The sequence below is a fragment of the Oryzias latipes genome, chromosome 2 (assembly GCF_053564925.1).
Source record: "Oryzias latipes strain Hd-rR chromosome 2, Olatipes_Hd-rR_3.1".
NCBI classification, from domain to species: domain Eukaryota; kingdom Metazoa; phylum Chordata; class Actinopteri; order Beloniformes; family Adrianichthyidae; genus Oryzias; species Oryzias latipes.
In genome coordinates, this window is record NC_136238.1 from 14,633,016 (window position 1) to 14,655,950 (window position 22,935).

A 22,935-nucleotide genomic window follows, 5' to 3' on the forward strand; every position below is an offset into this window, starting at 1 on the left:
TTTTATTTTAGATCTCTCTGTAACAATTTCGTAGGGAGCTTTCAATAAAGCATCTTCTGAACCTTATAAATAAAGGTGAAATGATTATAGAATTGGATAGAATAAAACTTTATTGATCCCACAAACTTTGGATGCAAGCTTTATATATAATTTTAGCATCCTAGTTCTTTATACTTTTAGTCGTGTGGTATTTGTGAACATTGAGTAGTAATTTTGACAGGTGACTGTTTTATTTTTAAACAATTTCCTGTCCTTTACCGCAGCTGTTTTTATAGCTAGCTGGGCTTCACCTTAAGTACTAGTTAAAATGTAAAAACAAAAAGAGGAAGACAGAGAGGGTGAAAGTCAACCCTTTAAAATCAGAGCTTTAGCTCCAGTGTCTCCTGACTACCGTAGCTTTTAAACCGTTAACGAAATGTACGTAGATCCAGCGGAGAAAAGCAGCCTTGTGTTGGTATGTAACACAACAACATAATTCAGACATTTTGTTAGTTTTGTGTTGCATATTTGTCCAAAGCCACTTTACTGTGCTAAAGAATCAGTTGATAAACGTTGATCGCGTAACCAGTCAAAGAGTTACGTTATTTCAATGTGTGTGTTATGATGGTCAAGTGGTGTTATAACTGTATCTCCAATGTTAAATACTTGACTCACATACATTTTGTGCAAACCAACAGCAAACTTTAGGCTAATTGGCACAAATCTTTAAACCAGTTTGTGGATGAGATAAGTCGAAATTGAAACTTTTCATTACTACTTTGGCCCTTATGCTATCCTATGGTGTCCAGATGACCCGATCCTTACATTGACATGTTATCCCTACCATGACAAAGGTGGATAAAGGTGGAGAGAATTTCATGTAATCCATGGAAACCAGTGAAGATCACAAATCATTGAAGAAAAAAGGTTTAGCGCACTGTGTTGTCGGGTCCAGCTGACCCCACTCCCAATGTTAAAGTGCCTAGGATAGCACAAGGGTTGGACACTTGCAAACTAAGAGATTCTTTGAAGACATTTTCTTTTTAGGTTATTTAAAAAAGTTTGTAGCTTCTTCGTAGCAGGTTTCTAGCTTCCCCCAGCTTTAAAAGGTTGTCACATATCCCAGTATGGGTGAGTTGACCCGTATGTTTTCGGGGTTGTCCGGGTCTTCAGAGAGTCATAGACAGGAGCGGTTGCATCAAAAGGGGGATGCAGGTGTGCTTTGCTGTTCCCTTGTGATTTATATGACCACTTTAAGAGAAGTCGTCCAAATGGAAGGAACAACTGTTGGGAGTATGGTAAGTGTGTCGTGAAGCATTGCATGCAGGTGTGTCGTAGGGGTAATGATATAGTTCAGGGCCCTTAAGCCACACTCTTGTCTTTAGTAGGGTGCGAGTACTGGACCCTTACTGACTGTGCGCAAATGCTGCAAGCCCAAGTTGACTTTTTTCATTTATTTCTCTACTTTCTAAGAGTCAGGCTTATTTGCACAGTACTAACAGGCTCCTTGCAAAATGTAAAACCCATACAACAAGTTTCACCTACTTCACCCTTACTTGACCTTATGTGTTGTTTAAGTGTTCACTATGCTATGGTTGTTGCCCTACGGACTCGCAGAGTGGCCTACGGCCTAGATATTTTGTGCAGGTCACCTGCGTGTCCGGTACAGGTTTGCCCTTTTTTTGCCCGTACACACCCAAACGGGCTGTTGTGACTAAGACCTTAACTCCAGCAGCAACTTTGACTTAGCTCTATTTTTCGTCATATTTCACATTTCATTTTTGCTGATTTAACTAATGATCTAGATATCGGAATTGAACCAAATCTTGTGATGCGTGGAGTCTTGTTCGCAGAAAATGGCTGTTGTGATTTTCTGCTTTGCAAATCTTAATATGCAAAGAGAAATGTTACTTCACCATTTTGAAATGGTTCCATTACTTCTCAACATCCACAACTGCCATCAACCTACCAATATCATACAATCAGGGCATTAAAGGGACAGAAGAAGACATAAAATCATTAACTGAAATTACTTTTTCATTCATTAATTTTTGCCTAAAGCTTCATGACCGTGACAGTTTTACCCTTTTAAAAATCCAACACAGTGATCATACTGCATTTATTAATGTACACGCTTCTGATCATAAAAGAGCCTCAGCCTGCTTACGGTGCATAGCTGATTGCAGGATATGTGGGTATTCAAACCACCAGGCACACTACATCTGTAGGCATCTTTTCATGTGCGAAGCTGATCATAAATATGGTGATTTTTTTTTTGAGGAAATGACGCTGGCATCGATCCTCGCCTGTCTTTGTTTTATTTGCCTTGAACCCAGACCAAGCAGGCGGCGGGACTATTTGGTTTTGTAGTCGGAAGCACAGTTTGTGTGGGCTCGTCCGTCATTTCCCGGTGCTCTTTGCAGCCCACAATGCGACTCTGACAGCTGCCGTGACAGAGGGTGCCAAATCGGCGAAGGAAACAAATTGCCTTCATTTTCTTAGAGCACAACCTCTTTGGGGAGCAGCGATGAGGTTTACCAAACTGCAACAAATCTGCAACTCTGAAAAATAATCACTCACATGAGAACCAACGAGATGAAGGCGATGCTCACGACTCTGATTCCTCTGAGGTGAAATAGGAAAACCCCTAAGGGGCTAAAAAAAAACAAACGAAAAATGATGTGCCCAAACTGACAAATACGGGTAATCTTCTAAAATCAGGCTCGGAAAGTTCTGCTGGTATCCATCACAAAGCACTTTGAACTGTTGCTGCGCCAGAGCCAGGGGAACGCCGTGGAGTTCAGCTCCTCGCCATGGAGTAAAAATCTCTTTCATCTTCTGGACAGAACGCCCACGTCTCCAATCAAATCAAATCAAATCAACCTTTATTTATATAGCACTTTTTCGACAACAGATGTCACTCAAAGTGCTGTGCATAAAATACAATAAAATGGGTTTGAGAACAGAAAGACTGTCTGAACAAGTAAGAGATTTGCTCCGAAGGAAATTCTAAGTAAGAAAAAGTTTGTTTAATAGTGCAAAATCCCTTTGCCCATGACGGGTCGTTCCTCCACCCATGCGATTAGTTATAACCACATATCTCCTTTGGGAAACAAGTGTGTATTTGGAAGTTGTTCCAGTACCTCCAAGCACTCTAAAGATAAAAAAAGTGAGGAATTCTGTTGAGAAAGTGGCTTCTTACTTAAAAATGACCTTAACTGCCTTGAACAACCAAGCCGCCGGTGTATAAATGGCCGTAGATCGGCGAAATGGAAGCCACTTGTTTGCCCAGATGGAGGTGGGGTTTGCCCAGCAAAACCTAATAAAAATCCCCAAAAATTAAAGGCCGGGGGAAACAATTTTGTCCTGAATGTTGGACACTTGACACTTAATGGCTACAAAACGCTTGACACGCGCCTCGCATGGCTCCAACTTTTGGAAAACTTATCCGATCATCACGGCAAAGGCGTAGGCGGGTCTCCGTGGGCCCCTCCCCCCACCGTCTCCTCTCTGTTATTAGCTCCGCCAGCTGAGGAGATATTGTGTTTGGTGACAAATGGGAGCTCGGGTGCAGGCACTGCGGGGGAGGTTTCAGCAGCCCTTTCCACAGCCCCACCACCCCACACTCCGCGTGACCTCCCCTCCCCCGCCGCAGAGACGTCCTCCCCGATAACAATAATCGTGTTTTAAAGCCCCTGATTAAATTTCGCAGTCTGGAATGATATTGTTTCCGCGATGGATCCTGATGAAAAATGCTTCACCTTAGGAGATTACGGAGGCTGTGCGGGCGCTGAAGAGGCGGGGGTGGGAGATGACACCGTTTTTGTAAACTTCAATGGATGCCAAATGAATCCCCCCCCCACCCACCCACTCTTACTCCACCCTTAACACAAAAATGTTCTTCTTGGCACATCTAATCCTTCTTTTTTTTCAAATTTCTTCAAAATCTTTAATATATTTGATTACACCCACAACAAGAAAAATGATGTCTTTCAAAATAAAATGCAGACAAAAAGAATGTGTTTTCCTCCTGAAAACTTTTGCTTGTTTCTCAACTTTACTACCATAGGTCTCAGTACCTTTTCTTTTGTTATTACAATTTTTAAAGGTGACACAAAATGCAATCACGGTGAATGAGGAACCAGCAAATTCAATAATGGAGGCAAATGAAAATGGAACTGGAGACTCTGCACTTAAAGGCAGAACGGGCTCACAGCCCTAATAAGGCCTCTCCTGTCACTGCTTCCCTGCATCTAAATTAACTAGAGGCCCTCCAATCAGCACAGGCAAACAAAAGAGGCAGCCAAACACACAAGAGAGCTGCTGAATACTAATAAAGGTAACCAATGGCTTGATCAACACTAATGTATGTGGAAGAGTTGATGGTGGAATTGAGCTGGAATCCATTAACATTCAAAAACCAGCAGTTTGTTGGCTACGCTTTGGTAAAATGTCATCTATAAAATTAACTGACGTTGAGACGTTTTTCTGTTTAGCGTGGGTTTTTTTCTTAAGTCAAAGGTCAAGGTGCTTAGTCGAAATGGTCCCACAGTCCCAACAACTTTTTTTTCTCCACAACAGTAGCTACGTATGTGCTTCATTAAAGAGCTGGAAATTGTTCAAGATGGTAACATCTAAGTCAAACACTGAAAATATAACATGATTTGACATCATTTTGTCCTCACACACATATCTTCTAATTTCTAAAGCCGTAGTCTCGACTGCCCTTACAGGTGGCTATAGACTGTCTGTGGGCGAATACTGTGCAAATCTGTTTGGGGTACGCAGATGGCCCGCACAAAATATCAAGGTCATAGATCCCTGGGTGAACCCGTAGAGCCAAAATCTTCATGCACATTTTTTTACAATGGGAATGCCCCAGGCGACAGGTTGTGGTAAAGACTTGGACAACATAAAAGAGTAAGTAAGCACCTCCTTAGTATATATATAAAGGCAAGTTTTGGTCCCCCAACGTTTTTATAATTTCCATAAGATTTAGCAAAATATTTTAAATTTGTTGGATACATTCTTGAAACGTAACACATTTTGACGCACTTTTTAGGAGTACATAAAAATGCTTGCTATCCACCTTTCGGCGTATCCCTTCAGGGGCTGCCACAGCAAATCAGCTGGGAATCGAACACTGATTTCCCATGTGCCAGTCCTGCACTTGACCAACTGAGAATAAAGACTTACTAAAAACGTGCAACTCTTTGTGACTCACAGAGCTAAAACAATAGATGGGATATTCTGATGTGTACCACTTATTTATCGGTATTCTTTAAAAATGCTGGTAAAATACATAAAGTGGTTATTCTGCAAGCGTATACATTTAAACTTTATACCATGGGAGTGTCAATAGATAATGATTCCACTTTAAACCTTACTTTTAGTGGTCTGGTGAAACTGTAATATTTAGTCCTTCCTGGTTTGCAACCAAATGGAGGAGGGGGGCTGGGGCCTTGTCAATAAGGAGGTTTCTTCTTACTGACAAGGCCCTTATTCTTGCCCCCATAATGCTCATTGATCCTCCTATAGACCTATCTTGATATTTCTGTTTCACTTTTAATTAATGTATTTAAAAAATTCACAAATTAGCCAGACTTCATCATTCGTATACGAAACTTGAATAGATTTTCCCTTAACCCTTTAAATTACTCACAAAAATCACAACGCACATCAAGCTAAGTTAACCTTTCAAAAATGTCTCGCCCTAAAAATTTTCTTACAACATGCGGACAGCAAAAAGGTAAACGTTTAGCAAACATCACAGGGTTCAAAAATAGAACTTTTGATTTTCTACTTATAAACCGTAAAACAGACAAGTAATAAATCAGGTACAGGATAGCTATTGAATTATCCGATGGAAATAAAAAGAAAACTACAGCCAAAGGAGCTCGTCGTAGTGTCAAAAGGTAAAAAGGGTTATCCAGTTTTCAGCCCGTTAGTTTTTTTTTTCATATGTGCTGGCTTTGTAACCCTTTTTACAGGATTGAAGAGGAACATAAACTCTTTTATTGAATTTGAAATGAAGTACCAGCAGAGTGCCGATGTCCAGCCATGTATGTCATATTAAGGCCAGCAGCTGTGACCTTGAATTACACAGGTTTTCACTCTTTCTTTAAAGCCGAAATGTTGCTTGGAAATAGGACACGTCCGGTCACAAGTGATTCTAATCTCAAGAAAAATTTAGTTGAGCTCCGATGAACTGGACTGATGAAGCCCCAGTCACGACAATTTTTTTAAGAGAAGAAATATCCAACAGAGGAGAAGGGTGTTTTTTTTCTTTTTAGAGAAGTCGAAAAATAAGTCTTTTTGTCATCATAAATTACTCATTTACAGTATTCTATAAAAAATCTTCACTTAAATTATTACTGAATTTCTGCTGTCTCTCTATGATGTGGTCAAGTGTTTGAATTTTTCCTATAAGGACGACTAACAACAAAAAAAAAAAAAACATTGTAAAGGCAACACTTTATAATAGGATTCCATAATAAAATAGTTATAAGACCTTAATAAACCCTTAAGAAAGTGTTTACAAGCCATATAAAGGCAAACTAAAGTGCTTGTTAATGTAACAGAACTTCTTTATTAAGGAATATTATTATGAAGCATTACCAAAGCAAATGTATCTGAGAAGGAAGCACTAACCACACTAGACTAAAAACCAACTCTCTAATCCGAGACAATTGCAAATTATGCAGTTTCCTAAGTGACCACAGTTGACTGGTTTCAGAAAAAAATCTGTTTCCTTGGCGATTTTCCTAAGAATTCTAAAAACATTAAGAACATGCAGTACAGTTTTTTGGTTACAATTTCGAAGCATGCCACACAATTGCTATACCATTATTGGTAAAAAAAATTAAATAAATATTATATAGAATACACTTGTATACAACTAAGTACAACATACATTACCTTAACCGGAATTTCTACAGCATTTTTAGCAAAGAATAAAAAAACCTTTGATAGCCAGACAGCGTGTTTGATAGCAAGTTTTTAGAATACTTTGTGACCATGTGTAACTATATCATTGATCCAGAAGAGTAGAGACACCAGCTCCGCAACAAAACAAGTCTAAGTCACATGCACCTGTACAGGGGGTTGACCCAGACGGGTGCTGTGGGTTTTTGGGTTGTCGGGGCTTGTGAAGGGTCGTCGAGGGGAGCACGATGGTACCTTCAAGCTCAATTATAGCTTTGGAATGTGGTAAGTATATTGTGAAGTATTCGTAAGGCTAATGAAAGTTGAGGATGTTGACGTATGATACATTGTTTACCCTTTCATCCTGTATAAGTGTTCACGATGACCTATCGCTCCCAACATGCCAGTAGCAAAAAATGTGCGAGAACATTTTTTGGTTAACATTATTGGTTAGAAATTAGATTAGCTCACAAAGTACAGTTTTGTTTTTTAAATTTAAATAGTCTAAAGGATTACAAATTAGCTTTAAATCAGATAAGAGGGCTACCTGCCCATTATTGTTCTTTATTGACTACATTCAGAACAGATGAACTAAGATGGCCATCTAGAATATGGGATAGTCATTAATCCTTTGACACCGCAGTTTTAGTGTTGACATTCTTTCGACTACCATAACTCTCCAAGCATTGACGTAGTTAACATAATTCCAGCGGATACTGAAGTGGATGAACATAGTTCAGTATCATAGTATATGTGACACTTTAAAGTAGTGAAGAGTCCGCTCAATCAACGTAAATCAGATGATCATGTAGTGGAGACCAGCTGTGACCCAAGCCAATATGAAAAGCCACTTTTCTCTGTGTCAGAATCAGCTGAATCACGTTGCTCGTGTACATGGTCAAAGAGTTGCAGTTAGTAAAGACTACTTTGGTGTTGCAGACTATATCTCTGGTGTTAAAGGGGTTAATGGACAGCAATCAGGGCTGTAGTGTGTCAACGTCATTAGCAACAAGTTAGTGCCTTCATAGCATTATAGTTACACAAATCTCTGTAACTAGGATGACGAATTGTTGTTGACATTCGCAAGTTTTGGGGAGTACCTCAAGGAGAAATTTTATTTTTTGGAAAGGATAGAAGTACAACTATCATTGCTCACTGATGTTACAAAAGGCGTTGAGGTACCAATGCTCTCAGGGGTCGGTGAACCCCAACATTAAAGACAGGAGAGCGGCAGCGGCACTGCCCCCCAGCAACTATTACCAATCCATTAGAGATCATTATGTCTTTCAATCATACGGGCCATAGCCACTAATGGAGATGAACAAGTGAGCCCCTAGGGCTCCCCCTTATCAAAGCACTTCAACAAAAAAACTCTCAACATTATGGCATTGCTATGACTTCTAGTGGGTGTAAAGGTAAAAAGCAGTGAGAATCTGGAGGTAAAGACGAGATTTTTTTTTTTGCTCCTCATTTCCAAAAAAGGGAATGCAGATGCTTTGGTGTTGTAGCAGACCAAAAAGGAAAGAGATAAAAGCAAAACAGCAAAACTTTATTTCACAAACAGACTGAAAGGCTCTCTTTCTTTGCAGATCCACAACTGCAGCATTTTCTTGTGCAGCAAAGCAACGTTTGAAGCTGGGAGATATGTTTTAATCATTCGGTGCCTTAATGATGACACTGGATTCATTATTAATGGGCAGTATCCCTCTACTCTCCCTCTTCCTCACAACAGGCCAGCGTGTGGATTAGCTGCTTTTGCTGTATTTGATCTTTCTGTAAAAACACCACTTTTTGTGGGGATCCCACCACCAGCTGGATGTCGAGTCAAGAGGGCTTGAAAGTAGGTTTTCTTCCTCCCCCCAAAAAACAAACTCCAAACACAATCTGTCATTCGCCTGTACATTTTCTTACCATGAGGAACAATACCCAATTCACCAAAAGCATAAAAAAAAACAAAAAAAAAACACTGTCAGCAAAACTTCTCTCAATTAAAGCGCAGACAAAGAGACCCTTTAAAGAAAATGCTGTTTTAAAAGTTAAAAAGGACATCTTGACAGGAGAAATAAACTTAACGGTGCATAAATTTAACTTCTACCAAAATCACAACTTCAATCAGAAATGTACACATGCATAAGAGCAAAATTGTCAAACTGGCCTTAAAGAGATGCCCTTCAATCATTCATTCAACTTCTAAACCCGTTTTGTCCCTTTAGGGGTCTCAGGGCTGCCGGAGCCTATCCCGGCCACTTGTGGGTGAAGACAGGGGACGTCCTGGACAGGTCACCAGTCTGTCGCAGGCCTAGTACCATTATACTATTAGGAGACTATAATGTCATCATCTCTGCAGATGACTTAGCTTTATATAAAAGTCTTCAATATGAGACGGTTTCATTGAAAACAGCAGCTCCAATAATGATACTTCTTCTATAATGCTTCAGTACTCATCCCGGAAAAAAAAAATTCCATTTAAAAAACACTTGTTTAAGAACAAGCAAGACCCTGCTCTGCTCTATTGTAATGCACCCACTTGTAGAGGACTAGATCCATGCAAGTCTTTGTTTTCCTTGTCCGAGCGACTTCATGGCTCCAATATAGCTCGCAGTATTTGTTGCACCAGTAATATTGGTTTGTGGTTTAGGGTTAACATACAAGAGAGCATGATAACAATTAGGTGATGGGAAGTGGATACAGTCTAGCTCTGCGCCAACTGTCCTGCCCCCAACTCAAAGGTGAATTTCTGATTAACTACTTGTGATCTGCACAAACTATGTCTTAATAAATTACAGTTTTTTTTTAAATAAATTTTGGTTAAGAAATAATCCCTCAATCTTAATTAAAAGACCACTGGGAGCATTTTTAAAATGGATCAAAAGATGATTGGAGGCGTATTTAACTCCAAACAAAAGGATCTAAAAACTGCAAAAGAAAATCTGCGGCTGTTTTTTTCCTGAATTTTCTAAAAAAGAAAAAAAACCTCAACTGTAGAGAGCAACTCTATTAATATGATTTGGCATTGACTTTTGTGGTTTTAAGTAGTTACAAAACATCTCAATAGATTTCTTACTGCTGAGGGCAACTGGGTATTTCTACATTTTGCCTATAATTGGCCTAATTTTAAAGTTTTCTTTAGCTTAAATGTCTAAGACACCTTCAGTCCCATTCCATGATGCTTCCTTCTCCTTGCTTGACCATTATGACTTTTATTTTTTTTTTTGACAAGTGCCGAAATCTCGATTGATATGACATGATATGGCCTTGGATCCGGTCATTTCTAAATAAAATCTTCTGCACTGAGAAGGTAAGAACTGTCTTAGGACTGAAACATTCCTACCAGAGGTTTAAATTTTTTCCATTACATTAAAATCATCCTTACAGACCAACGCAATGGTGATTATAATACAAAGCTCAACAGATAGCATGTTGTTCTTATGGATGATTAATTAATAAACATCTGAATCAATGTCTTCCCCGCTGAGGAAGAGTCTTCTTGATAAGCAGTTCTATTTTTAATCTTTTGCTGGTACTTTTTAGACCACGGTGTTTTAGCCTCACACCTGGCTGTATAACACCATGCTTAAGTTTAGCAAAAGGTTTAATGGGGTGTTCTCACTTTTTTTTTCAACAAGCATAATTTTTTTCCCCCCAGCATTCCAGTTTTGCTGGAAGAGTTTTCCAGAAAAAAAAAGAATCGCACAAGTTTTTATTAAGAAAACAAAAAAAAAAAACAGAATAACCATTCTTGCTAGATACCTTCTTTTAAACATCTTCTTGCAAATTCAATTTTTTAAAATTACAGTTGAATTTTTTTAAGAGCAAGCTATTCAAGTTATAAACTGGCCAATCAGATGCCTCAATAAAATTGCGTGGTCTCACGTTGAATGAGCAAGCATTCTATTGACATATTCTCTTAAGTCCACGTCCAAGTGGAAGGGGTGTGGCCTTCCAACGAGCTAACTCCTGATTGGTGTAAGTTGTTGCCATAGAAATATTGATTCAGACCAACTCCAACCAATTACTATGACTAGTTCCAACATGGCGGTGTCCGTCTTGTCAAAAAAGGCACTAACTTTATTTTGTCCGACCCGGAAGTGAGTCACTTTCAAAGGTTTTACTCCATACTCACTCTTTGCAGTTCTCTTTTAGAGTCAATGGTTCTGGTACTGTCTGACTGGTTCTGAACAACTACATTTATTTTTGAACACCTTTTGGGCGAAGAAATATTTTACTTTTAAAGTTTTTAATGAATTTTTTTCACTTTAATTCTTTTTTTAAAATTTTTTTTTCATTTAGGACTGTTTTCCAATTCCCACACCATGAAACTCCTACCACAGTACATAACAATGCTCTTCCCCCCCCCCCCCCAAACACAAAAACTGGGACAAAATGTTCAATTTCCTTTAGGTTTGAGGCTGTCTGTCAAAATAATTGCTGAAGTAACATACAGCAGATTAAACTTTTTTTTTTTACTTTTACTTATGAAATATTGCGCAATGTCAATTTAACTCACATACTGTCAATAAATAATGAACTTTTTGTATTATGATTTCCCCCGCAGAAACACTTTAAGGAAAAATTTCAAGGCACTTCATCATATATATATTTTGGTGGTCAGATGGTTGCATCATTCGCAGCTCTCATCTCCTTCGGCAGCAAGGAAATCCTGCTTTTGCTGAATCAGGCGAGCGGAATGACTGGGAACATGAGAAACTACTTAGAACTTTGATGACCTGTTAATCAATAGCGCTGCTCTAAGAATGAAGACCCACGTGGGGTTAATTACAGCCAGGTTTGTTCATCAATTCATCTCAGCTGCCGTTGTTGATAATTGGGACTAAATGCATTCATAATGATCGTAAATTTAGAAGCGAGGAAGGGTAATGTGGGTTGGTAGTTTTGAATATTCTTTGGAAGTCATTTGGATTCAATCCAAACAGGGATCAGATACAATTTTAAAAGAAAAGCAAATTGGGAGACAAAAGCTATATTGAAAGTTATAATTTGAACAGATGATCTTATCGTACTTGATGGCTATTGAACTTGTCCCTCCTGAATATGCAGTAATTACCCATCTTGCATGTGTGGGTTGAGCTCCTAGGAGTGGGGACTTTCTTTAAACACAGATCACCGTATATCCCCGCTGCTGCAAAAGCTGCATGCAGATCAAATTGAATTTCATGCTTCCTGTGGATTTCCACAGCTGAATCCACACAAGGAGGAAGGCGGCTGTAGTGTTGCCGTTCTTTCGACTTTCGTAACTCTTCAACCATTGATGCTATTAACGTAATTCTGACGTAGAGAAAGTCCCCCTTGTGCTGATGTGCAACCCTTTCCAGTCATGAAGTGTTTAAACAACTGATATAAATCAACTGATTATCACATGGAGAAAAGCGGTTTTCGCAACACTTGTGTCCGCATCACAATAACCTGATTCCCATTGATCGCATGAACATTCGAGTTACAGTATGTCAAAGAGTGCATGTTATTTGACATATAAAGAACTGGACTGAGTGACCCCTCCCCTCTCAGGCTCCAAACCTTAATAATAAACAAATATCACTCAGTTATTATTATTTGTCAGAATAATCAATCTTTAACACGTCTTTGGTAATACACATTTTTTTCATTATATTTGTTCTTTATTGCAAATTATTCAAGTTATCGGTTGCCTCGATAAAAATATGCTGTGCCCGCTGTTTCCCTTGTTGTGACATCCGATTGACAGATTCTCCTGTGCCTGCTTTCAAGTGGTAGGGGTGTGGCCTTCCAATAAGCGCACTTCTGATTGGTGAAAAGGGGTTACCATAGAAACATGGACCCAGACCGACTCGGCCCAATCACTGCTGACTGACATCATCTGGTTCCAACGTGATGGTGTTCATATAGAGAAAAAAATGGCAACTAAATTGACTTCCTTTGGTTGGAGTCAGAAGTCAGCCGTTCTTATGGGTGGCGTCGCACTCACTCTGTCCAGTACAATCAATGGTTGCCGGTGACATAAAGGGTCAATTTATCGTTCGCAGCCATGAATTGCTCCTCCTTTTTTGCCCAGACAAAATCACACTTTCAAACATTTGTGGTCATTATTGTTAAGAAAAGACTCGTATCCGTTCATTTATTAGGTATGAAGATTCAAATTGGCTACCTTTATATAAAGGGAATCAAAAAAATGTTTGTGAGCATAATTGTTTCCGTCCGTGCTGTTTGGAAAAAAGGAAGCATTTTAGCTGAGTCATTCAAGGACAACCGTGCACTTACAGTTTCCTTCCCTTTGTAGGGGTTGTCAAATGGGAAGGCGCCGTGCTGCTTTACCAGCTTAGGATGTCAGCTTGGCCTTAAACCCCTCAGGAGTCCTTTATCACAGACTCCATAAAACTCCGCTTATCACAGTAAATCTGTCACGTGTTTTAATGCGGATCACCGTTTGATCCGCTGGCATCAATCACCGAAAAACACGATGGGAAAGTCGATAACACAAGGAGGGCTTTAGATGAGTTCTTGCCAGCTGGTTTTCATAAGTCTCAAGTTTTTTTTTTTGTTTCTTTCTTTGGAAACTTTTTTTTTTTTACTGCGAACGACATAGAGGACCATGAAGTCCAACTCTTAAACTTATTTCGGGGATAAATTGTAATTTTCAAAGCAGAGGAGGGAAGGAGACAGTACTGTCTTTTAAGCACTTTATAGCCATAATTCTTTTCTAAAATATAATCCGGAGAGCCTCATTAAAGGTTACTTACTGATATTGACGTGTTTTTGAGAGGTGCACTACCCATGTTTTGGGTTATTTTACTAGTTGCAAACAAGATTTGGTCTAATTGTAATTACACTAATGTGGCTAACAGTTTCGGACTGTGTTTCGCTTTTTAACGCGTTAACGTAGTCGGAGTTGCGTTTGTTTTAGGACTATATGTCTGTCTGGTGTTCTACGAGTTGCAAAAAAGGTTGGGAGTTACAGGTGATGTGATAACGTTGACGTGGGTCAACTGTAAAAGTGTTGGACTAACATATTTTACGAACAAGGTTTAGAATTGCCGTTGTCAGAAAAGCATTTTTTTAGTGATATCAATCGGATTTTTTATGTCTTGCAAACCAATACGGTTTGGTAGTGGTGCCTGTCATCAATTTTTACTGGACCGATATGTTTCATTCTTAACGGTATGCTTCACGGTAGCAACATCGCAGGCACTATTTAGTTTCAATATGTCTCTCTGTCTTTTATCACTACTTTTTCTGTCCTCCTTCACTGCAAAGGGAGGGGGTGCTCACACGTGCCCACACGTGTATTTCTAAAGGACGGCCGTGGTGCAGCGGTAGGTCGACCCATGATCAGAAGATTGCAGGTTCCATTCCTGCCTTGCCCGCCCATGTTTCAAAGCGTATTTGGGGAAGACACTGAACCCCACCTTGCCTTTGATGGAGGGTTGGCGCCAGTGTTCAGCAGCGCCGAATGGGTTTGTGACTGTCAAGCGCTTTCGGCCTTCGAGGAAGGAAGAAAAGCACTTTACAAGTAAATACGCCATTAACCATTTTACGCTGTGTAACAACAAATAAAGGCGGATGGCAGAGCACCGTGAGCAAAAAGGTCCAAAAAGTGTGGCTGTAGTTCTCTACAGTAGATACAGACAGCGTAGTTTTGGAAGGCGGTAACACCTGTAACCTGTCCAAACAGCAGAAAGGTGCAAAGCCCTTGACCGTCCACGTGAGTCCTGCTATAGTTTCAACAGGTACCAGGTATGTTGTAGGTATGTTGTAGGTTTGTTTAGCAAAGATAAGTGCACAACATTTTAATAATAAGAAGGGTTGAAATGAATATGGCTATCAGCACTAAAAAAACAAGGAGGGTAAAAAACAACAGGCTGAAAGTTAATACTGGGCCTCAATATTAATAAATTATCCGACATACAACATTAAGACAATATGGATTTTTATTTCCACTGTTATTGTTCTTTGAAGTTTGGAGGCTATTTGATAATAGTCTGTATTTTGGTTTTTAATTGCACATTATATTTAATTTGTTACCTTAAAGCGTATGTTATTATTACAAACCACATCAGTATTTATTGATAATTTTATTATTTTCTTGCAAATGATGTTAAATCAATATATTTAGTCCTAAACGGCTCTAAAAGAAAAGGTTTTCCCGTACATAGTTTGTTATTTGTCTTCTCGCTCCTTGTTATCAGGCAGAAAACTATTGATGAGAATACCAATAAGGTACCGGATCGATAAATAGTATTGATAAGTGGAGTAGTATTGATAAAATCTTAAAGATACCCATCCCTAGTTGAGAGATAAAGGGGATGTGAATATCCTAACGGGGATTACGTGTTGCAGTGTCGGACTGTGTTTGTTTTAAACATTACTAACAAGGTTTGGAATTAGCATAGTTAAAAACAGTTTTTTTTTTTTTTTTAAGCAAGATCAATTTGTTTTTTTCACGTTTTGCAAACAAAGTTGGGAGTTATCGGTATAGAAATCATCCTAACGTTGCTAGTATGTAGCATGTTACAAAAAAGTTTTAGAATTGACGTGAAAACAGTTAACCCTTGTGCTATCCTAGGCACTTAAACATTGGGAGTTGGGTCATCTAGACCCATTAGACAGTGCGCTGAACCTTTTTTCTTCAATGATTTGTGATCTTCACTGGTGTCCATGGATTACATGAAATCTTTCCACCTTTATCCACCTTTCTCATGGTAGGGAGAACATGTCAATGTAAGGGTGGGGTATTCTAAGATAGCACAAGGGTTAAGAAAGTCTGACTGACTTGACTTATCGCTGACTATTTTGTCTCGCTTAGCCGTTCATTGACGGTGCGCCTTATGTAATCTGGTGCAGAATAAACAGTAGGCAGATTGGTTGCAGGAAGGAAACCTTGAGAAATTTAGGACAGATAATCAAAGCGCAGAAGCATGCAACATTCTCTGAGAAAGCCTGACACGAAGCAGTCATAAATAAATAGTGTACAAGCAGCAGCCTATTAGGCAAGCTGGGAGATTTGATTTACTCCATTCTCATGAATCGATCTTCAGGAATTGGCACTTTGTCTTCGTTCTTCAGCCGTACAGTCAAAGACATGTTGGATGAGAGTTTTTTTAGTTGCTGGCGGCTCAGGAAGGTTTTGCTAAATCCACGCTGGAAGGACAAACATATATGTCGTCTTTTCCAACCACGAACAAATCCGGTATATTTCCTTCAAGATCCAGATAGATTAGGGGAAACAGAAGACATTCTGCTCTTTGAAGTTTTCCAAGCAGTTAACAAATATTTGCTTTTGGGGGGAAATCTATGTGGAAGCAGCAGAAACGGAAAAAAAGTGGGGTTGTTTGATCGCGCAACGGAGAGAGAGACAGAGGGAGAGAGAGAGAGAGACCGTGGGTGTGTGATTGTGGACACTCTACCCTGCGACAGACTGGCGACCTGTCTAGGGTGCCCCCTGCCTTCCAGCAGCCCCATGACCCCAGAAGATGAATGAATGAATATATAGAGTGAGAGTAAAAAGTATTTGATTTCTTTCTGATTTAGTTGGTTTACTCACTAATAAAGACATGATCATTCTATACTTTTAATGGTAGATGTATTTTAACATGGAGCGACAGAATGTCAAAACGAAAAATCCAAAAAATAACTTTTGAAAACATTTATAATATTTATTTGTATTTCATTGAGGGAAATAAGTATTTGATCCCCCTTGTAAGGGGTAGGAGTTCTGGCTTTCACATAACAGTTAGACACTTCCAATCAACTTGTTACCTGTATGGAAGACACCTGTTCACAGAATCAGACAGATTCCAAACCCTCCAACATGGGTAAGACCAAAGAACTCTCTCAGGACCTCAGAGACAGGATTGTTGACCTGCACACGTCTGGAACGGGCTACAAAAACATTAGCAAAGATGCTGGGTATTAAAGTAACAACCATTGGTGCGATTGTGAGAAAATTTAAAAAGTATAATATGACCATCAATACACCTCTGTGTGGTGCTCCTCAGAAGATTTTACCCCAGATAGAAAACTTATTTTTAAATATAAAGGATTTAAATATAAAGTCTTTAAAGTTATTTTGAGGATTTTCGTTTTGATATTCTGTCTCTCCATGTCACAATGCATCTATGAGTAGAGTGATCATGTCTTTATTAGAGGGCAAACCAACATAATCAGCAAATATATCATATCTCGTATTTTATATATTTTATTTTTAAAATAACTTTACTTGCGATTAGTATTATTTTATTGGATATAAAACAATTTTAAAAAACTTAAAATTTAAGTATTTGAACCTGTTAGCACATCTGCAACACAACATTTATAATTTTAGTTATAAAGAAAAATACATTCTATTATACAATGGCATAGAATAATAGTTTTTTATGAATCGTTTAAAGCTGCAAACACATGTCAAATTGCCTCTTTTTGCATATGAATTGTGCCTTTTTAATTGGTTAAAAACTGATAAACACAAAAACAACTTTTATAATATTTTTTCTGCTTTTTTTTAAGTAGATGAAAAAGCTGAACATGTTTCAAATTCAGCCCTTAGTTAAGAATTAAGGTGAGAGGAAAACGCCCCACACCACCACACTACCACCACCATGTAGACCTTTCATTATAGGTTGGATCTTTTGTCCCGTCAGTCTCCAGAACATTTGTCGAAACATTACAGCTAAATGATGTGGGTTTTTATTTCTGAACTCTCTTCTGGATCCATTTTTAGCCCGTGAACTTAAAGACCTTAGCATAAATCAAGAGTCGAAATAAGGTGAAAGCCTTTAAAGCAGCAAGGACACTTTCAATTGTTTCACAAGTTTGATACAAAGAAGAGCAAAACATAGTGAAAAGCAAACTGCTAAAGACTTCAGCTCGCTGCCAAAGCTTGCTTTGGTCACATGAGCAACCAAAAAAAAAAAAAAAAAAACAACACAACAGATGTTCCAAAACACATCACTGTTTTCACTTCTAACGTCTTTCAGAGGAGCCTTTTTCTGGGTGTGTAAACAAAAACGCAATTAACAGCAAAATGGGGTTCGTGCAGATGATTAATTTCCCCGATTATCTTCAAAAGTTGGGTTTCAATTTTTGGGATTTAATTATAAAGGATCCATTTAATCTTTTATAACGGCTTACAAAAGAGTTCAAGACAAAGAAAACGAAATTCTACGTCTCAAAAAGATGCTGATGAGGACCTCCGTTCCTATTAGGCAAACGTGTTGAGTTAAAATCATGAATTAGTTTAGCTGATAAGCTCTTTGTCAGGGAAAGAGAGGAAGATGCTCTTTAGTTTGGTTGCATCGGATTTCGGTCGGACCTGTGAGGCTGCGAAGGCCCAGCTGCTTCAGCCCGTAGTTGCCGTCCCGCCTGTAGTTGAGGAAGATGGCGAGCGCGTAGCGGCCCTCGTACAGCGTGGTGCCTCGGATGATGCGCAGGTTCTCCAGCGGCAGGTACTCGAACTGATTCAGCGCCACCAGGACGTAGCCGGTCACCTCTCTGATGGACTGCAGGGAGAGAAAGACCAGTGAAGAAATATTGAATTTCCCATTTCAGGATGGGTAAACAAAAAACAAGAGGTAGTTTATAGAATTTCAGGTGATAAGTCCCAAACCTCAAATTCAAACACGAATATCATATATCCAAACCCCATGATTTCACCGAAAACTGTAGGAAGTACAGTACAAATGCAGCCTCCCTTCTTTCATTCCCAGCCTTTTGTCATTTACTCATTACCCTTAATGTGCTGATGCAGTTCTCTCATTTTCGGGGTGCCAAAGATGCTATTTGCATTTTGAAATGTCAGCCCCGTGAAGCGTTTGGACATACATTCCAAAAAAATGATTAAAATGTCAGCTCATTTGTGGCCTGATTACACTTCTCTGAATACAGCTGTTACTTGAAGGTAAGCAAACATTTAAATTAATAAAGGATTTTGTTTGCAACAGAAACATTTTTTTTTAAACTCCAGTGGGGTATTGGTGACTTCTTGGTTTAGAAGCCAATTGAAATGAGACAAACACATTTTAGACAGAGAGAACTCACGTTCGACTACGGTCACATGTACAACTGCCACCGCGCAATGGGGAGGCATCAGCAGAAATTGATTTTTTTGGAAAATCGTTGATGTGATCATGAATGTAGACAGCGGCTGTCAGGTGGGGATGATGTCAGTACGAAAATGGCGGTGGCAGCCAGATTGCCGTGAGCAGCAGCTTTGATTGGACGATGTGTAAATGATTCCACACGGCCGCCGCCCAGGGTTATATATAAAGCGTCACACGTTATTTAGACAACATTCCTCCCAAGAAACCCTGCAAGGGCAAAGCCCCAACACCCAAGGTCTGAGCGGTCAAAATACAGCAATTTATATGCAGGACCCACTGTTTCCGAAATCGCCAGATTTAATGTCCGGTCTCACCGAGCCCCTGGCCCAAGTCAGCAGCCCTTGGCCAGTGTCTGTGCTGCTTGGGACAGGGATAGGTTGGCTACAGGGTGGCAGTCTGGAATCGGTTGATCATCATATAATTTTTAGGTCGCCACATAATGGCATTTTAGAATATGTGGCGTAATCAAATTCATGTTGCAGACCTAAGAATTTACTTTATTTTCACACTTTATGAACATAAATTCACACACACTTATGGTGGCAAACAATGCCTAACAGTGGTGCTAACCTATAACCACCAGGAGTATTGTGAAGTTCTGTGTGTTGCCTAAGGACACTATGACACGTGGTCAGTCAAGGCAGGAAATAGATCTATGATCTTCTGATCATAGGTGTACCGTTCTACTTCGGCTGCCTATAACTGCTATTGTCGTTCGATACCTATTGACTGGTTGAGACAAATAACCATCTTCAATTATTCATTTGATGAAGACATAAAGAGATACATTTTTGACACCTGCCGGTTAGGATTCCAGAGGTGTTCATTTTGAACAAGCAAGTCTGGAATTGTATTGGATGAAAAGATTGATAAAAGGTATTAAACGGGACAAAAGACGGAAAGTTGACGCAATACAACATCTGTCCACAATGACCATCAAACCCGAACAGCCAAGAGAGTTCAAACGATCAGCGTGAAACGGCCGATTCTGACTTGGAGAAAAGCAGTTTTCTTATTGGCTTTGCATTATTATCCAACATTTCATGAACAAAAAGTGTTCTACTATACTTTAGCCTCAGAATCCGCTGGAATCCCGTTTATTGGCTCAACGGTTCAAGAGTTTTGGTTGTTGGAAGGATATCAACACTGGAGCTACAGCCCTGGTGTAAAAGGTGTGATCACTTGTTTAGTCAAAGTCAGATGTTTTTGCAAGTACGTGTAAGGCACAAAGGTTTTCACTAAAGTGCACCCTGGTGCGAATATACCTTAGGTTTAAGTATGAAGCATATATAGCACGTGAGCTAAAAGATAAAACTACCCCAAAAGAATACAGCTAAAGAGAACCGCAAGGTGATCGTCTATTTATACTTCTCCAGAGAAGCGTCCGCCCTCCACACGAAGGCTCAGCGATGCCTAATGATCATTCAGCTCTTATTTCAGAAAGTTTCAAACATCTGACAGGGATGGCGGCGGGGCATGGAGGCAAAAAAGGTTTCTCGAAGACACGGACAGCTCGAGACACATCCTAATGACCAGAGACAGGCCAGTAATGATTTAGATGATTGGTTGGGAGGCCGGCAGAAAATGAGTAATGTGAGGTTTGATTGGCTGCTGACCCCTAGGGGTACATTAGTGGAGAGTGACAGCAATAGGGGGTGCCTGCGTTTGGGGATAATAGCAGGTAACCGAGATTAGTTTCTATATTGAGTACTAAGCAAACGGCGCACACCTGCTAAGTTAGCCTATTGAAGCGCCAACACAATGGGAGGAAAACCGACAAAGAAGGTGCTTATTAGCAAGATTACAATGTGTCAGTCACTTGAAGAGAGAAAGAAGAACATAATAAAAGAGCAGTAGCATCCATTTCAGGTGAGGCTTTGATTAGCATACTTATTGCCAAAAGGATTTCCATTGTGAGGCTTTTCACTGTCTTTCATCAACTTCCCTCTGTTTAGTTTTTTTACATTTGTTGGACAGTTCCCAACTCTATCCAACTTTGTGCAACTTTAGACTTGAAAAACTACAGAAAAAAGCTATTCTTTTCTACTTTTTATCCCCCCCGTCCTCATGAGGGGTTTGTTTCAGCATTGGTTGGAAGTCCTGCTGTTTCATCACGTTGACCTGTCTGCGACCTCTTGTTTCCACCCCGAGGCTGCCAAGCTTTTCCCATCTTTTCATTTTTGCCGTTACGGTATTGCCCTGCCGCCGTCAGTTCCACCGTAACCCTCCAGGCGCCTGCTGGGGGCGTTGTGACAACGGACCAGCTGTGGGCACACACCCCATTGGCTGGCAGACGCCACAGTGCTTCTACTGTCGACCCTACTGGCTGCCAGCCTTTGGGACCTGCTGGCAAAACTACAGAAAAAAGAAAAAAAAAACTGTTTTTCTGTTGCTAAGCAACCACATTAAAAAAAGGAGTCGAAAAACACAGCGAGAAGGGATATTTTCTTGTAATTTCCCTAATTAAATTAACGGATTACAATGCCCTTTTCTCCTCGTTTTTGCTTTGACACAATTTAATTTCCTTTCCGCTGAAATAAATTGTTTTTATCCGAGGGCTTTGGCGATCAATTTTTATCTGCATTCCTTTGTGCTGGAGGGAGGGAGGAAGCAGAAAGGTCCGGAGGGAAGTAGACTGGAGCACCTGCACTTCCCCTCCTGCAGCATCAACCGCGCTCTGTGCCAGAGACGCAGGAGCTGAAAGACGGCTCTCTGAGAAGCCCGCTGGGCTCAGATTCAACAAGGTGCTCTACCGCGCTAGTTAGAAAAACAAGCGTGAGGGATAAGTCTCGTGTTGCTAATTCCTGCAGAACATGTTTGGGCAGAGGCATCAAAGCTTTGGATATTTTCCATTTCGTTCCAAAAATTGTCTGCAGAAATTTGCCTCCCACCAAATTTACTATGAGGCGCTGACTAGAATCAGTCCACAGAGGTTACCGACACAGCATGCATTGCATGCTTAACACTTCTTCCTGTGTTTATCATTAGCAATTGCTGAGTAATTAGTAGCCACAGTCCAACTGGATCGTACGCCCTCCCAACAAGGTCCTTCTGTCTTCTTTCTCCTTTGGCGGAAACCTTACACGTTTGAAAATTCCTTTTTTGTGTCTTCTGGTTACATTGTGATAAAGCCAAAGCAATGAGTGTTAAATTTACCCCGCAACACTGCAAATAAAAAGAGATTAATGAAAGAGCACCTGAAAGGCCTCAAGAACTGTGTAAAGATACATAATTCTGCACCCGCAGCACTGCTGCGACCCTAAGAAGAGGAATGTATGCACACAAGCCAATTTAGAATTCAACAGTGGCTTTTGCCTTTGGGTACCAGAAAATCGCTAGTACTGTTACTAATTACTGACAGGTTTTTTTCTATTTGTTTTATTTTTAATAACATTTCTGCCAGAATGACCATTCTTGCTCTACGACATTTTTTAAACAAGTTTTTGCTAATCCTAATTTTTTGTTTATATTTTCATTGTAGTAATAAATATTTGATTGATTCCTACGGATTCTCCCGAGTGTGAGTGACAAGTCGTAGTGACCACTTAAACAACACAGAAGGGTAAAAAGGGTTGATGGCAGGTGAGAGACAGGCGTGTCGCAAGGATTTTTTTTTCTTTTTTAACCGTCATCCAAACCCAGCGAACTGTGCAAGCGGCCCGTTACGGCTGTTCAACTGATAAGTGTAAGCGGTCGGACTGCCAGAGATGAGGGAAATTAGACAATTGGAGCATAGTTTGTGTGCAAATCCAGCATGTGTCCTATGGGGACTTGCGTATAACCTGCACACCCCTTAAGTGTAGTATTTGGGCGTGGCCACAAGGGAACTGGACGACACCCCTGCGCTCCCATCTCTACGACTATCGACTAGCCCGGCAACCCTAAAACCGAAAGTACTCCTATGGGTCAATGGACATGTGACTAAAGCCTGGTTCATGCTTCA

At 39.9% G+C, this 22,935-nt stretch overlaps 1 protein-coding gene across 8 annotated transcripts in view; it reads right to left on the reverse strand.

Annotated features, from left to right (window-relative positions):
• si:ch73-383l1.1 (receptor tyrosine-protein kinase erbB-4) overlaps positions 1 to 22,935 on the reverse strand; it is a 350,557-nt gene that overhangs the window by 119,136 nt on the left and 208,486 nt on the right. For all 8 annotated transcript variants that reach the window (XM_078933265.1, XM_023964991.2, XM_023964982.2 and 5 more), the window contains exon 3: positions 18,206 to 18,392. In XM_078933265.1, coding sequence (XP_078789391.1) covers positions 18,206 to 18,392 — 187 coding nt within the window. The remainder of the gene's footprint in view (positions 1 to 18,205; positions 18,393 to 22,935) is intronic.